The sequence below is a fragment of the Physeter macrocephalus genome, chromosome 4, assembly GCF_002837175.3.
Source record: "Physeter macrocephalus isolate SW-GA chromosome 4, ASM283717v5, whole genome shotgun sequence".
In the NCBI taxonomy this organism is placed as follows: Eukaryota; Metazoa; Chordata; class Mammalia; order Artiodactyla; family Physeteridae; genus Physeter; species Physeter macrocephalus.
The window spans coordinates 118,939,336-118,954,050 of record NC_041217.1 but is presented as its reverse complement, the minus strand read 5'-3'; the positions used below and the strand labels follow the sequence as shown (position 1 = coordinate 118,954,050).

General features: G+C 38.2%; 1 protein-coding gene across 1 annotated transcript in view; it reads right to left on the bottom strand.

The window, feature by feature from the left end:
• SLC44A5 (solute carrier family 44 member 5) overlaps positions 1–14,715 on the bottom strand; it is a 201,316-nt gene that overhangs the window by 72,041 nt on the left and 114,560 nt on the right. The window contains exon 3 of the mRNA XM_024119947.1: positions 1,114–1,198. Coding sequence (XP_023975715.1) covers positions 1,114–1,198 — 85 coding nt within the window. The remainder of the gene's footprint in view (positions 1–1,113; positions 1,199–14,715) is intronic.

The window sequence follows — 14,715 nt, the reverse complement described above, 5'->3', positions numbered from 1 at the left end:
TACTGAGGTTAAGATAAGAATTACCATCCTAGATCAGAATATAGTCTAGTTGTCTCTAATAGGCAATGAAGACCTTTTGTAGATGTCAGCTTACCTGCCATAAACTCAACCTGACATGATTAAGGATTTACCCCCCAACCTCGCCCAAATTTCTGGTTTCTCCTGATTGTCCATAATAATTCTACTCCGTGTGTGTTGTTAACCCTTTCCTAAACCTATTTTTTAAGTCTGTTTATCTCTTGGAATAATAAGCTCCAAGTTATGGGTGGGCAACATGGGGACACAATAGAAATATTCTGAGACTCCTTTTTGCTGTTTTTGGTGGTAGAGTGCGCTGCTGCTGCCTTGGTTTCTTACCCTTTCAATACCAACTTTTATAGAAACTGAATTGGTTATGAAGAACCAGGGTATTGAAGTAAAAACTCAGGTATTACCAGAAAAGAAATGGACCAGTGAGAAAGGAGAAAAAAATTTCTAAAAATATGAAATCTATGTTTCTGTTTTGTTTTTTCTTTATAATGAAGAAAGAAAACTTGCTTTCAGAAATGAAAACTTCTGTTATAATTAACATTAGAAAGGAATTTAATGGAACATTCCCCCTTGTTTGTTTCAGCTACTCAGGGTCATTGTCAGCAGCAGGCTAGTTGTCTTGAAAAGCTGGCCAGCCACTCACTGAAGACTTTCTAGGTGTGCCCCTCACTTTGAAAGGTGGAGTGATTTATCAGTAGACACTGTGGCAAAAACAATTCTAACAACTGCACTGTCTAGCTTTTTAGCAGCTCCTCAGAACTCAGCTTTCCAAAAGCCCATTTCATAAGGCATTTTAAAATATGGCTTCTGATAAAATCACTGGTCCAATTCACCCAGTACAATTATATTTTTACTAAGCAGAGTCTTCATGTGTTCTAATAAAATGCTGCAGAACAATGACATCTTGTCTTAAGTCATATACTATGAAACATCCCACCTGCTTATAAACTGTCTCTGGGGAAAAGGGGAGGGAAGTCCTTTTTTATGAACTTCAATCCTCTTACGAGTAGGATTAATGCAAAAGTGATTTCTAGGTTCCAGCTTAGACAGTAAAATCAGACAAAGCAAAGTGGCCATACTCACTCATTGGGGGTGCCCTTTTGGCCACAAAAGTAGCCCTGGCTGTCTGTAGGATAGGCCACTCTTCTGGGGTCACCATTGACCCAGGCTGCAGGAACAAGAAAAGACAAAAACAATCAGCAACAGCTGGCTGAAGGCAGTCTGATTTTAGAAATTAGAATGCACCATTGCAACACACTAACCTCTCCCCTCAATCACAAAAGATTATTGATTTTCTTAAAAGAGTAATTTCTTAATGAAAAGTAAAATAAAATATGGATGAATCAGTCAGAGAGCACATTTCTTATTCTCTCAGGATTCATCTGGGTTGTAGCCAAAACATGAGGTAATGCACTTAGAAAATGACATTTATTAAAATGTGAATTAGAGGGCACACTACAAATGCTTGGTTGGCAAGAAGTCACTTTTGCTAGGGCTCAAAACTAAATGACTTCATAGCAGAGCTAATAAATTTGCAGTACATATTATGATGTAATTCTTTTGGGTTATACATAAGTGAAGACCATTTCAAAAAATTTAAAGGAGTGAAACTATAATACCCAATTCAAATTGGCTAGTTCTTTATGATTTCTTATGACACCATAAAGGTGAACAGTAGCAACTTCAGAAGTAACACATAATAAAAATTCACTGTACACTCTGTCTGATAATCTCAAGGCTGCCTATAAATATCAAGTGTTTTCAAACTTCATGAAATTAAAGATTTGGCTCTGTTTTCTCTGAAGATGCTGGGTGGGCTCTACCTCATACAAACTCATCGGCCTTATATACTCATCAGCTACACTAGAGAACCACACAAAGCAACGTACATTAGCTAAATTGGGCAATACTCCCTAATTCTAACTAAATGTTTCTAATTTCTCTAATTTGATTAATACGTTTCCTAAAAATCTGGGAAATTTATTGGTCACCTAATGCTTGCCTCTGCATATGGAAAACATATCTCTTTGTCCTTTGCTTCTTTTAACATTTCCAGCTATCTCCTTACCCACATTTAATGGATTTGACAGTTCATGTTACAATTCAATCACTCTTATGTACATGGCCTGTGTGACTTGGGAAGATAAAAATAAATCAATTCTGAATGAGAATTTTAATATGGAAAAGACACTTTTCTCAATAATTTTTCTCATCCATCCAAGCCTTTCCTTTTAGTATCCGAGTACCCAGAAAAGTCTCCTTTGTCTAATTCTTTCGCCAATGTCATAGAGGCATTGACAGTTTCATCTTCTAATACCTTCTTATAAAATCTGACTCATTCGGACAGTTCTCTGCTGCCATATGCTCCCATCTTTATTTCCCAGGATAAAGAAAGTGGACTATAAATAAGGCATTTAAATGACATCTAAGTGTTCAATGTATAATGTCTCCAGGCACTATTTTATTAAATTCTTTTTTTATATCTTAGTTTGTCAGATACCTAAGATATATATACCTGACTCTACACTCTGTAATATGTTTCTTTTAACTTTATCCCAAAATGGTTTATTCCTTTTCTACACAATTATTAATTCAAAATGGGCATCTGAAGAAACATTTGGATTGCTAGGTTTGCTATTTAATGTTTTTATGACCCTGAACGAGTCATTTAAATGCTTTAGTCTTGGCTTTCCAATCCGTTACTAAAAAAATGGGTATAATAATACCCAGCGCCAAAGAACGTTGAGGATATGAAAGCAGATAAAGAAAGTGGAATGCCTAATGTGGTGCTTGGCGTGCGATATGGACTCAGTAATGATAGCTCCTGTCTTATTTGGGTTTCACAGACACCAAACACCGAGACAAGGACTTTGATACACGTAGTTAATTTGGGAAGTGATTAAGTGGGGGCGAAGAGAGTGAGACAGGGAAGGGAGCAAAGCCAATAAAGTGCATGTTAACGAGTGGGATACTGTTATGGGTGAGGTGACTCCACGCTGCTGGGGACCTTCTGAGGAACCATGGAGAACATCTGCCCATGTCGCCATGTCAGTGGGCATGATAAAACTATCTGCCATAGCTGCAAGCAAACTTGGAAGGACTGAGGGGATATGGGGTGGGGCATCAGCAACACCTGCTGTAGTTTTTCTTTCTTTTTTCATCATCAGTCATTCAGTTAAAGACCTTACTAAATGATAGCTCTGTGTCCTGTACTAGAAGTCAATACCAGTATAGTTTAGGCCAGAGTTCTCAACAAACACATGAAAAGGAGAGAACAAGGTTTGTAGAAGGCTTGGAGAAGAGGTGGGACCTGGAAAAGACTAGAAAATGACTAAGATTTGAGAAGGAATCTGGAAGGTGACAAGGAGTAGGGAAAGAATGATAGATTGAGGAAACAGTATAATAATAAGAGCTTCAATTTACTAATTGCTTACATGTATCAAGTACTATGCTAAATATATGATAACCATTTCTCCTTTGAGTCTCACAATAACCCTATAAAGTAGATATTTTCACCTCTGATATTACTTGCAGCTCAGAGTTTTATTTACTTCTCAAGATCACCCAGGTTTTAAGTGGCCTAAACAGGGTTTGAACTTAGGAGTGTTGCTCTCTAGGGCTCATGCTTTAAACATTAGACTATAGTCACTATACTGCTGCCTACTAAAGGATAGACTAGGAATGAGCTTGTTAACACTGGAAACAACAAGGATATCACTAAATGAGGATGAGCAGTATACTAGACACATATGGTTGGAAAGGAGATAACACAGGTAATTTTGGAGCCTCTGCCACCTGTAAAGAAGAGCTTTGTACTTGGCAGGAGAAGGAGAGAGTCTGGTTGACAGGGATCTGATGCCCAAGACAAAGGAGAGGAAGATGAACGTGGAAGTGTCAAGGGTAGAGTTCTCCTTCTTGATTTTGTAGTTTTGAATTATGGCAGGTGGCTGTTTACTAAGGTGCTGCTACACCTCTCCACGTATCCTCTGGCACAGAAGTTTTGCTGCGTGTGCTCTGTGTTTGAGCTGGAACATCAAGTCTGAGCTGAAAGCTTCAAGGGCCAGTTCAAACAAGTCACCTCAGTCAAGGGTATCTAGTTTTCTTTATCTTCTCCATTAAGTCCACATCTCTCCACACCTCCAGTGGAGGAATATGGCAGGGAAAGAAGGAGGAGGAAAAGGAAATATGCAGTAGCAGTCATTCTATCCATTAGTAAAGTAAGGGGCTTCTTACATTTTACTCCCTTTCTTGGAATTTCTCTATTCATGGAACTTCTAGAACTGTGCTGTCCAATATGGTAGCCACTAATCACATATGTCTACTGTGCACTTAAATGTGGCTTATCTGAAGTGAGACATACTGTAACTGCAAAATACACATCAGGTTTTAAAGAGAGTATGAACAACAACAAAAGAATGTAAATATCTCATTAATACTGTTCATATTGAGTATATTTGAAATGATAATATTTGGTTATGGTAAATTTCATCTGTTTATTTTGACTCTCTTAAATGTAGCTACTAGGAAATTTAACATTACACATTTGACTCACTATATTTCTTCTGGCTCTATCTGTTCTAGAATATTTCCCCACAAATGTCAGGGCTTCTCATATAAGGTGATTAATTGTGCTATAGCATCATGGGTTTGTATGTCAGTCCTCCTCAACTCCATCATACCCAACACATCCTTTTTATAACGAATATTTGACAATGCTGCTTTTATATAAATCTTGAAGTACTATTTATACATAACTTATCTACCCCCACACACAATTTCTTTAAAAAAAAAACACAATAGCTGTAATGTAAATGAGAACGAAGAAAATAAGTTCTAATTAAACAGTATGCATATCAATATTGCAAATGCTCACATGTGACCAAGCTAGAAGACACAGTAAAATAGGTACTTGCACCTATAGATAAAATCACTGAATGTAACAGTTATAATTGCAGGAGGATTCAGATGTATTGTGTAGGAGACTCAAATACTGTAAGTGATGTTGGCAATGATATGATCTTCCTAAATGAAAAAATTTTAGTAAATTCCAACCAAAAAAGTACAATCTTTCCTCAAATTCTCTTGGTAGTTATTAAAACCATGCAAAAATAAAAATTTGTAATTTTAAAACAGAAGTTTTAGATTCTAATATTTAAAAGCAAATTGTCACCTACATGAGTGGTACATGGGAAAGTTAGGCAAGAAGTGGGGCAATTCTTGGTTTTGCAGAACTGTCCCAGATATTGCCAGGCATCTATCTTCCCTGGCTCCCACCTCTCACTAAAAAACAGTAGTACCTCCAAAACATGTGACAATCAAAAAGTCAACTCAAATTTTCCAGAAGACCCCCCTATGCAGTGGTACTGCTCCAGCTGAGAGCCACTGATGTAGATGTTTATTCACACTCTTAAAAATTTCCAAAATATATAGATTTCACATGGTCTTTTCCTCCCTGATTTTTTGGGGGATATGCTATCATGGAGTTCTTTCTTATAATTTAATCCCATATACTTTTTTTATTCACTAGTTTTATTTTTTGGACTCTACATATAAGTGATATCATACAGTATTTATCTTTTTCTCTGTCTGAGTTATTTCACTAAGCATACTGCCTTCCAAGTACATCCATGCTGTTGCAAATGGCAAAATTTCATTCTTTTTTATGGCTGAGTAGTATTCCATTGTATGTATATACTGCATTTTCTTTATCCATTCATCTGTTGATGGACATTTGTTTCCATATCTTGGCAATTGTAAATAAGGCTGCTATGAATATTGCAGTGTATGTATCTTTTTGAATTAGTGTTTTTGTTTCTTTTGGCTATATACCCCAGAGTGGAAATGCTGAGTCATATGGTAGTTCTATTTTTTTTTTAAGTACTGCATTTTCTTTTTAATATTTATTTATTTATTTAGGTTGCACCAGGTCTTAGGTGTAGCAGTCAGGCTCCTTAGTTGAGGCTCCAAGGATCCTTAGTTGTGGCTCATCAGCTCCTTAGTTGCAGCAATGGACTCCTTAGTTGTGGCCTGTGGGCTCCTTAGCTGTGGCATGCGAACTCTTAGTTGTGGCATGCATGTGGGATCTAGTTCCCTGACCAGAGATCAAACCCGGGCCCCCTGCATTGGGAGCACAAAGTCTTATCCACTGCACCACCCTTTTTCTTTTTTTTTTTTTTGAGAAATCTCCATACTGTATTCCACAGTGATTACACCAATTTACATTCCTACCAACAGTGTACAAGAGTTCCCTTTGCTCCACATCTTTGCCAACATTTGTGATTTGTGTTATTTTTGATGACAGTTATTCTTACAGGTATGTGGTGATATCTAGTTGTGGTTTTAATTTGCATTTCTCTGATGATTAGCAACGTTGAGCATCTTTTCACGTGTCCGTTGGTCATTTGTATTCTTTGGAAAAATGTCTATGTTAAAATTTGTATGGAAACACAAAATACCCTAAATAGCCAAAACAATCTTGAGAAAGAATCACACTTCCTGACTTCAGACTATACTACAAAGCTATAGTGACAATATGGTATCGGCACAAAAACAGACTTATAGATCAATGGAACAGAATAGAGACCCCAGAAACAAGCCCATGAACTTATGGTCAACTTACAACAAAGGAGGCAAGAACATACAATGGAGAAAAGACAGTCTCTTTAATAAGTGATGTTGGGAAGACTGGACAGCTACATGTAAAAGAATGAAATTTGAACATTTTCTAATACCATATACAAAAATAAAATCAAATGAATTAAAGACCTGAATGTATTGGGTTGGCCAAAAGGTTTTGTTCATTTTTTCTGTAAGATGGTTTTAGTAGCACTTAGTTGTCTTTCATTGGAAACCATTTTGTTAGACTGCATGTGACAGCTGTCATATCAGCATGCATTTAAAAAAAGACTTATCAAAATTAGTGAATTTTTGTATAGCCATTTTAATATTGAAGACAGAAGAAAAAAGCAACATTTTCAGCATATTATGCTTCATTATTTCAAAAAAGGTAGAAACACAACCGAAATGCAAAACAAAAAGATTTGTCCTGTGTATGGAGAAGGTGCTGTGACTGATGGAACATGTCGAAAGTGTTTTGCAAAGTTTCATGCTGGAGATTTCTCGCTGGACGATGCTCCATGGTCGGGTAGACCAGTTGAAGTTGATAGCGATTAAATCGAGACATTAAATGAGAACAATCAACGTTATACGTGAGATAGCCGACAGATTCAAAACATCCAAATCAAGCGTGGAAAATCATTTGCACCAGCTTGGTTATGTTCATCGCTTTGATGTTTGGGTTACACATAAGTTAAGTGAAAAAAAATCTTGTTGACCGTATTTCCGCATGAGATTCTCTATTGAAACGTAATGAAATCATTCTGTTTTTAAAACAACTTGTGATGGGCAATGAAGAGTGGATACTGTATAACAATGCGGAATGGAAGAGATCATGGGGCGAGCGAAATAAACCACCAACCACACCAAAGGCTGGTCTTCATCCGAAGAAGGTGATCTTGTGTATATGGTGGGATTGGAAGGGAGTCCTCTATGATGAGCTCCTTCTGGAAAACCAAACGATTAATTCCAACAAGTACTGCTCCCAATTAGACCAACTGAAAGTGGCACTCGATGAAAAGCATCTGGAATTAGTCAAGAGAAAACGCATAATCTTCCATCAGGATAAGGCAAGACTGCATGTTTCTTTGATGACCAGGCAAAAACTGGTACAGCTTGACTGGGAAGTTCTGATTCATGTGCCGTATTCATCAGATATTGCACCTTCGGATTTCCATTTATTTTGGTCTTTACAAAATTCTCTTAATGGACAAAATTTCAATTCCCTGGAAGACTGTAAAAGGCACCTGGAACAGTTCTTTGCTCAAAAAGATAAAAAGTTTTGGAAGATGGAATTATGAAGGTGCCTGAAAAATGGCAGAAGGTAGTGAAACAAAAGGGTGAACATGTTGTTCGATAAAGTTCTTGGTGAAAATGAAAAATGTGTCTTTTATTTTTACTTAAAAACTGAAGGCACCTTTTGGCCAACCCAATAAGACTGGGAACCATAAAACTCCTAGAAGGGGCTTCCCTGGTGGCGCAGTGGTTGAGAGTCCGCCTGCCGATGCAGGGGACACGGGTTCGTGCCCTGGTCCGGGAAGATCCCACATGCCGCGGAGCGGCTAGGCCCGTGGGCCATGGCCGCTGAGCCTGCGCGTCTGGAGCCTGTGCTCCGCAAAGGGAGAGGCCACAACAGTGAGAGGCCCGCGTACCGCAAAAAAAAAAAACCTCCTAGAAGAAAACATAGGCTGAACAGCCTTTGACATAAATTGTAGTAATATATTTTAGATCCATCTCCTAAGGCAAAAGAAAATAAAAGCAAAAATAAACAAATGGGACCTAATCAGCTTAAAAGCTTTTGCACAGCAAAGGTAACCATCAACAAAACAAAAAGACAACCAACTAAATGGGAGAAAATATTTGCAAATGATATGACCAATAAGGGGTTAATAACCAAAATACATAAACAGCTCATACAGCTCAACCTCAAAAAACCAAACGACCTGATTAAAAAATGGACAAAAGACCTGAATAATGCCATTTACTTTTATTCAGCTGATCAGCATGTTTGGCGGCTTTCAAATACATCCATAAATTATTTGACAATTTTCTTTCAAATAGTGGCGCTTAATTCCCTATCCTTTGAGTGTGGACTAGACTTAGTGACTTGCTTCTAATGAATAGAATGTGACAGAATAATATTTGGTGACTTCCAAGAATAGGTCATAAAAGGCAGTGCAGCTTCCTCTTTGCTCTCCCTCTCTCTATTTTAGATCAGTAGCTCTAGGGGAAGCCATCTGACAGGTCGGGAGGACACTCAGACAGTCCTATAGAAAAAGCCCTCGATTGTCAGCAGTCAGCAAGAACTGAAGCCTCGTGCTGACATCCGTGCAAGGGAGCCATCTAGAAGGCTGATCCCTCACCATAGTCAAGGCTTCAGCTGAGTGTGGCCTTGGCTTACATCTTGACAGCTACTTCATAAAGAACTCAGAGCCAGAGCCACAACTAAGCTATTCGCAATTCCAGACCACAGAAACTGTGAGATAAGAAATGTTTGCTTACTTTACATTGCCAAGTTTGAGAGTAATTTGTTATGCAGCAATAGATAACTAATTACTATCTAGCTTTTAAAAATCTTTTATATACCTGAAGCAGTTAAATCATTTTTCTCTCCTTCAACCTAAATATTCATAATACTTAAATTTTATTTTCTATTTGATTTCTATTTCTATTTTTATTTTCTCTTGTCATGTTTTAAACTCATAGCTACAATTCCTAGGATTTAAGTATTTTTTGTTGCTTCACTATGATTCAATACGTGGAGCCTGCAACTTGATTTAAAATATGACTTAGGGCCTACCTAACCAATTACACGTTATCTGATACCTATTTACCTTACTTCTTTAATAAAAAGTTAATACGAAATCTTTATCTTAAAGTGTGGGTCTAGAATATAGTCAAACTCCCATTCAATCATTCATACTGAATTGTCAGTCATCATATTCTTATTAAGTTAAATCATTCATTCATTCATTGGGCCTTACTACTGGGCAGTGCAGAGGGAAGATGGTTTCTGAAGAATGATAATGGATTCTCTTAAGCTTAACCAAGTCACAGCCTTAATTTTAGCTGCTGTTCAAGTTGTAGTCTCTCTACTGGAACAAATCAAATCAGCCTCTGCCAGCTTGCATGCAGCAACTGATCTAACAAAAGCTTTCCCCTTTCCCAGTAAGTATAAAACACCAGGAGCATTTGCTTTCACCTGGCAGGGATAGGGCTGCATCCTCACCATCTCCCCTTGAAGTTACATGACCTCCTAGCTCTTTGTCACAATTCAGTCTGCAAGGTTTTAATATAATATCTTACTTCACAGGATACCACACAGATTCCTTACACTGATGGCATCATGCTGATAAGATCTGGAGAATATTGGATAGCATGTAACCTGGATGTCTTACAAAGACATACGTGTGCTAATGGATGGGAGGTAAACCTCATGAAAATACAGGAGTCTTCCAGTAAGATCTGAGGGTCTGGTAGTGATATCTCCTCCAAAGTAAAAGGTAAGTTGCCGTACCTTGCATTGTCTGTTATTAAAAAAGAGGCACGGCACTTAATGGCTGCCCCAAGAAATAAAGTGCTTTTCAGATAATCCAGGTTACTGTACTAGCAGGTCTGCCACTAGCTCTATATGGCAAATGCCTATTAGAGGTTCTTATGGCTTTGGAGAAAATCCATATCCTTTCAGCAAATAAATGTTCTTCTTTTGAGAAGTAGCTCCTGAACGTTGAATGATCACCTAAAGACATGAGAAGCCCATCAGTGAACTGAATGTTATCTGATCCATCAAGCCTAAAGTTGGCTGTGCCCGATACCACTCCCTTATTGAGTAGAAGTGGTGTATTCATACAATGCTTGAGAAGGTCATGAAGGCACAAGAAAGTTACATAAGAAGATTGCTCACAATAATAGGGTGTTGACTCCTGAGGTGCGGCTTTAACACATACCTATGGCTTATGGAAATGTTCCTGTGATTATTTGACTAGGAAGCAAAAACATCAAATCAGATTTACAGGTGGGTGTGGAGGATCTGTTGGCACGGATCAGGAGGCATTCTTCTGGTTATCTACTTTGACTGAAAGAAGAGATGAACTGAATCTGAAACGTTTATCTATTCATAGACAGAGGCCAATGATTTGGCCATGTTATCACAAACTGGAAAAGAAAAAATATTAGACAACCAATGCCAAGGAAGTTTAAGAAATATTAGAAGTACTGACCTCCAAATGGACCCAGAATATGAAAATATTTATGTCTCATGTGGCTGCTTAGTAAAGACCCCTCTGTAGAGACAGCTTTCAATAACCAGATGGAAAAGTAATTGTTCAATGATTTTGTGAAAAAGTAATCATGACAATAGAGATGAAAATTATGCGTGGGTTTTGGATAACATGGACTTTTATTCACAAAGGCTGACCTGGATCCCAGCAATGCTTATGTGACAAATCTGTCAGCAGTGGATAACCAACACTGAACTCAATCACCCAGAATAGCCAGCCTTATGGAACAAAATACCCTATGCAAGATCCAGTTAAAGCACCACCTAGCAAGCAAGCCTTTCAAGGTTGGGTTGCTGTTTTCTAGAATACAGCAAGATCCTAGCAGGAAATAGATGTTATAGTCACACAAGATAATTGCAGAGAGTTTAATAAAGAAATATTTACAAAAGTATGGGCAGAGTTAAGGAAAAGAATAGTTGGTTCAGAACCCAGAGGCTAGCTACAACAGAGAGTCATTTTTACCTCTAGGCCTGAAAGGGCAAAGGAGGAAGGAGTTCCCTAAATCCAGAGAGAGAAGCCAAATGGAAAGAGTTGACTGACTGGACTTGGGGCCTTAGGTAGAGAGGTGCAGCTAACCTGCGGTGACCTACCAGCAAGAGAATCAGAGGAATAAACTCCATAAAACCATTCTCTTACACTCCAATCTACTGTTGATACCTCCCACAGACCAAATTGGAAGCCAGGGGACAAGAGAGCCTATGGATGTCATCATAAAAGCCAACTTCTCGAGGGACAGAGCAGGGTGAAGAGTGGGGTAGAGAAGAGATCCAAGGGGTTAAATGAATAATACCTAGCTCAGGGACTTCCCTGGTGGTCCAGTGGTTCAGACTTCGCCTTGCAATGCAGGGGGTGTGGGTTCGATCCCTGGTCAGGGAGCTAAGATCCCACATGCCTCACGGCCAAAAAAACCCAAAACATAAAGCAGAAGCAATATGGTAACAAATTCAATAAAGATTTTTTTAAAATGGTCCATGTCAAAAAAATCTTTAAAAAAAAAAAAAAGAAAGAAAAATACCCAGCCCATGTTCTGAACAAGTGACTAGCCTACTCACAGGGGAAACTAGATATATTCAGCAAGACATTCAGGACTTCATTAAAGACAAACAAAAACTACCAGAGGTACAATATTTTCAGACTCTTTTGTCAGAATTTACTGCCACATAGGACAACAAAAGAAAAGAGCAAAATGACACACATTCTAAATTTCAGAGTCTGTAAAATGCAAGGGGTGAGAATAGGAAGTAAAAGATGGGACAAAGCATATGTTTAAGGCATATTTGTAAATAATACATAGAATTGAAAGAAAATGGAAAAACCACCCAATAACTAAGAAATCAAATTAGGCTTTTCACAACACCTTTGTTTTTTTTTCTGTATTAGCAGGTCTGACTTTATGCTTGCTACATTAATATGCTTCTTTTTCTAGTTAATCTAAATAGATGTTAGTCTACTACTATTTACAACCTGTTCAAGGTTTTGATTCACATTGAAGTAGCTGGAAATAATATAGACAAAAATTTATTTATTCTTTCCTTCGTTCACTCTCCAGATGTTTTTTGAGTGCCTGCTATGTGTCAGCACCATGCTAAACTCTGGGTATATAAAGGTCCTTACTCTCCTAGAGCCTACAGTCTACTGGGGGAAATAGATCTTAATGAATTAATTGCACAGATGTGAAATTTCAATTCTGACAAGCACTACAAAGAAGGAATATGTGGTACAGAGAGAGGGATTCATAGAGGCAGATGATCAGAGGAAAGCCAGGGATGATGTCCCTGAGAGGTATGCAGGAGCTGAGATCTGAAAAATGAAGAGAACACAAAGAGGCTTCCAGCCGACGGACACCTGGACAAGGCCCCATGAGGGGGAGGGGCATGACGGGTACCCGGAGGCCAGTGTGGTGCACACGTGGGCTGGAGCATGGTGCCAGATCTGGATGGAGAAGCAGTATCTTAGGTTATTTTATACAATGAGATACAGGGAGATTGTTTTAGCGTAACAAGATTGTCAGTGCCAGTTGTGTAATCCATAGCAGAGGCCCTGTTCAAGTGGGTCCTTCTCTTCCTATCAAATTTTCCTTGAAAAACTCAAGGTCACCACACATTCAGTATCACTCAACTTGGTGTTTACTTGCTTAATTGTGGTTCTATAATTGGCAACCATTGCTTTATGTCAAGGAAGAGCTTTCACTGTTCCTAAAACCTGATGCAATTTATTATATCTGAAAATGCTACATGTAATCTTCATTATTAACATCTACTACTAAATATACTTTTTAGAAAGATCTATGAAATCCTTTGAGGTCTTCCTGGCCAAAAAAGCCCAAAGAATGAGATACTGTCTGACATCATTTTATTTACTCTATAGCACAAGCATTAACTGAAAGAAAAAACCAAATCTACTAATAGGTGTGGATTATCATAAAGTATATGGTCCTCTCTTTAGTGTGTACATAACAGAGGCTAATTTTGCAAACGGTTACTGAATGTAAACAATGACACTGCAGCAAAGTGAACATGTACTCAGTCTCACAGAGCAAGACTGCAGCTACCAAATTATTCATGATTTTTGCTTGCAAAACAATATGTGCTTTTCACTCACTCCTCTGGTGCCGTTCTCTCTGTTTTAAGTCCAACTCTACGTGGAATTAGACGATGGAGGGAAAGGAGGGAGAGAAAGCATTAGGAGAGTATTATGGGGTTCTGATCTGCCCCCTCTCTCAGTATCCTTCATTACTTAAAGAATCCTCATTCATCTTCTTTATTAAATAAAAGGCATGGTGATTAAGAGCAGAGACTCTAGAATAAAACTGCCTGGATTATACTGGTGAATAAAACCAAATGACAAAGTTACACAGCAATCAATACAAATCAGGATCAATCATCTTTTTCCCTTAACTTTCTCGCTATTTTAGAAATAACTATAAGACTACTTTAATTGTAGCTGATGCCGGTGTGTGTGTGTGTGTGTGTGTGTGTGTGTGTGTGTGTGTGTGTGTGTGAGAGAGAGAGAGAGAGAGAGAGAGAGAGAGAGAGAGAGAGACAGGGAGAAGAGAAAGGTAAGAAGAGAAATTATTTGTGAAACACTCCTATTTGGGTAATTCATAGAAGATTAGCAAAGATTGATAAACGATGGGTGAAAACTTTATTCAGGCAAATCATCTTTTCACTCATATCAAGGAACTCATATCCTGTTACTGAAATAGCAGGAGCAAGTATTATTACCTAGTATTATCTCTTATTTCCAAACATTTGCAAAGTATGTTCCTGTTGTGCTCTAGGGTTGAGTCAGAAGTTGCAGCCATTACAAAGCCCTCTGTCAAGGAGAAAATGTGATTAGACCAACTGCTTGCACTGACACTTAAAAATTAACTGCAAATCTGTTTGGGGCAGCTAAGGCATTCCCTAAACACTTGCTGGTTGGGAATGTCAGCTTTCAAATCAGTATTTTGTTTCCCTTAAAGATACATTTTAACTGTTTTAATACGTGAGGAACAGGCCTGCCAAATTGTGCTTATGGCTTTTTAACACAAGCAATTTACAAATGCAATGAAGCAGATAATAGGACACATGATACTGAATCTGAAAATCTGTGTTGATGACACTGCTGCTGTAGAAACATTTTTGGAAGCAGCCCTGTGTCCGGTTGCCTGGATAGGAAAAACGTTGTTTCTCATTTCACAGGTGGCCTCTTCCACCCAATGGTGAGTTTAGGGTCGTGTCCTTGAGCACAAATCAGTCTCTCTCATGCTAACAATATTCTACTTGAAATCCTCTAGAATTCGTGCATT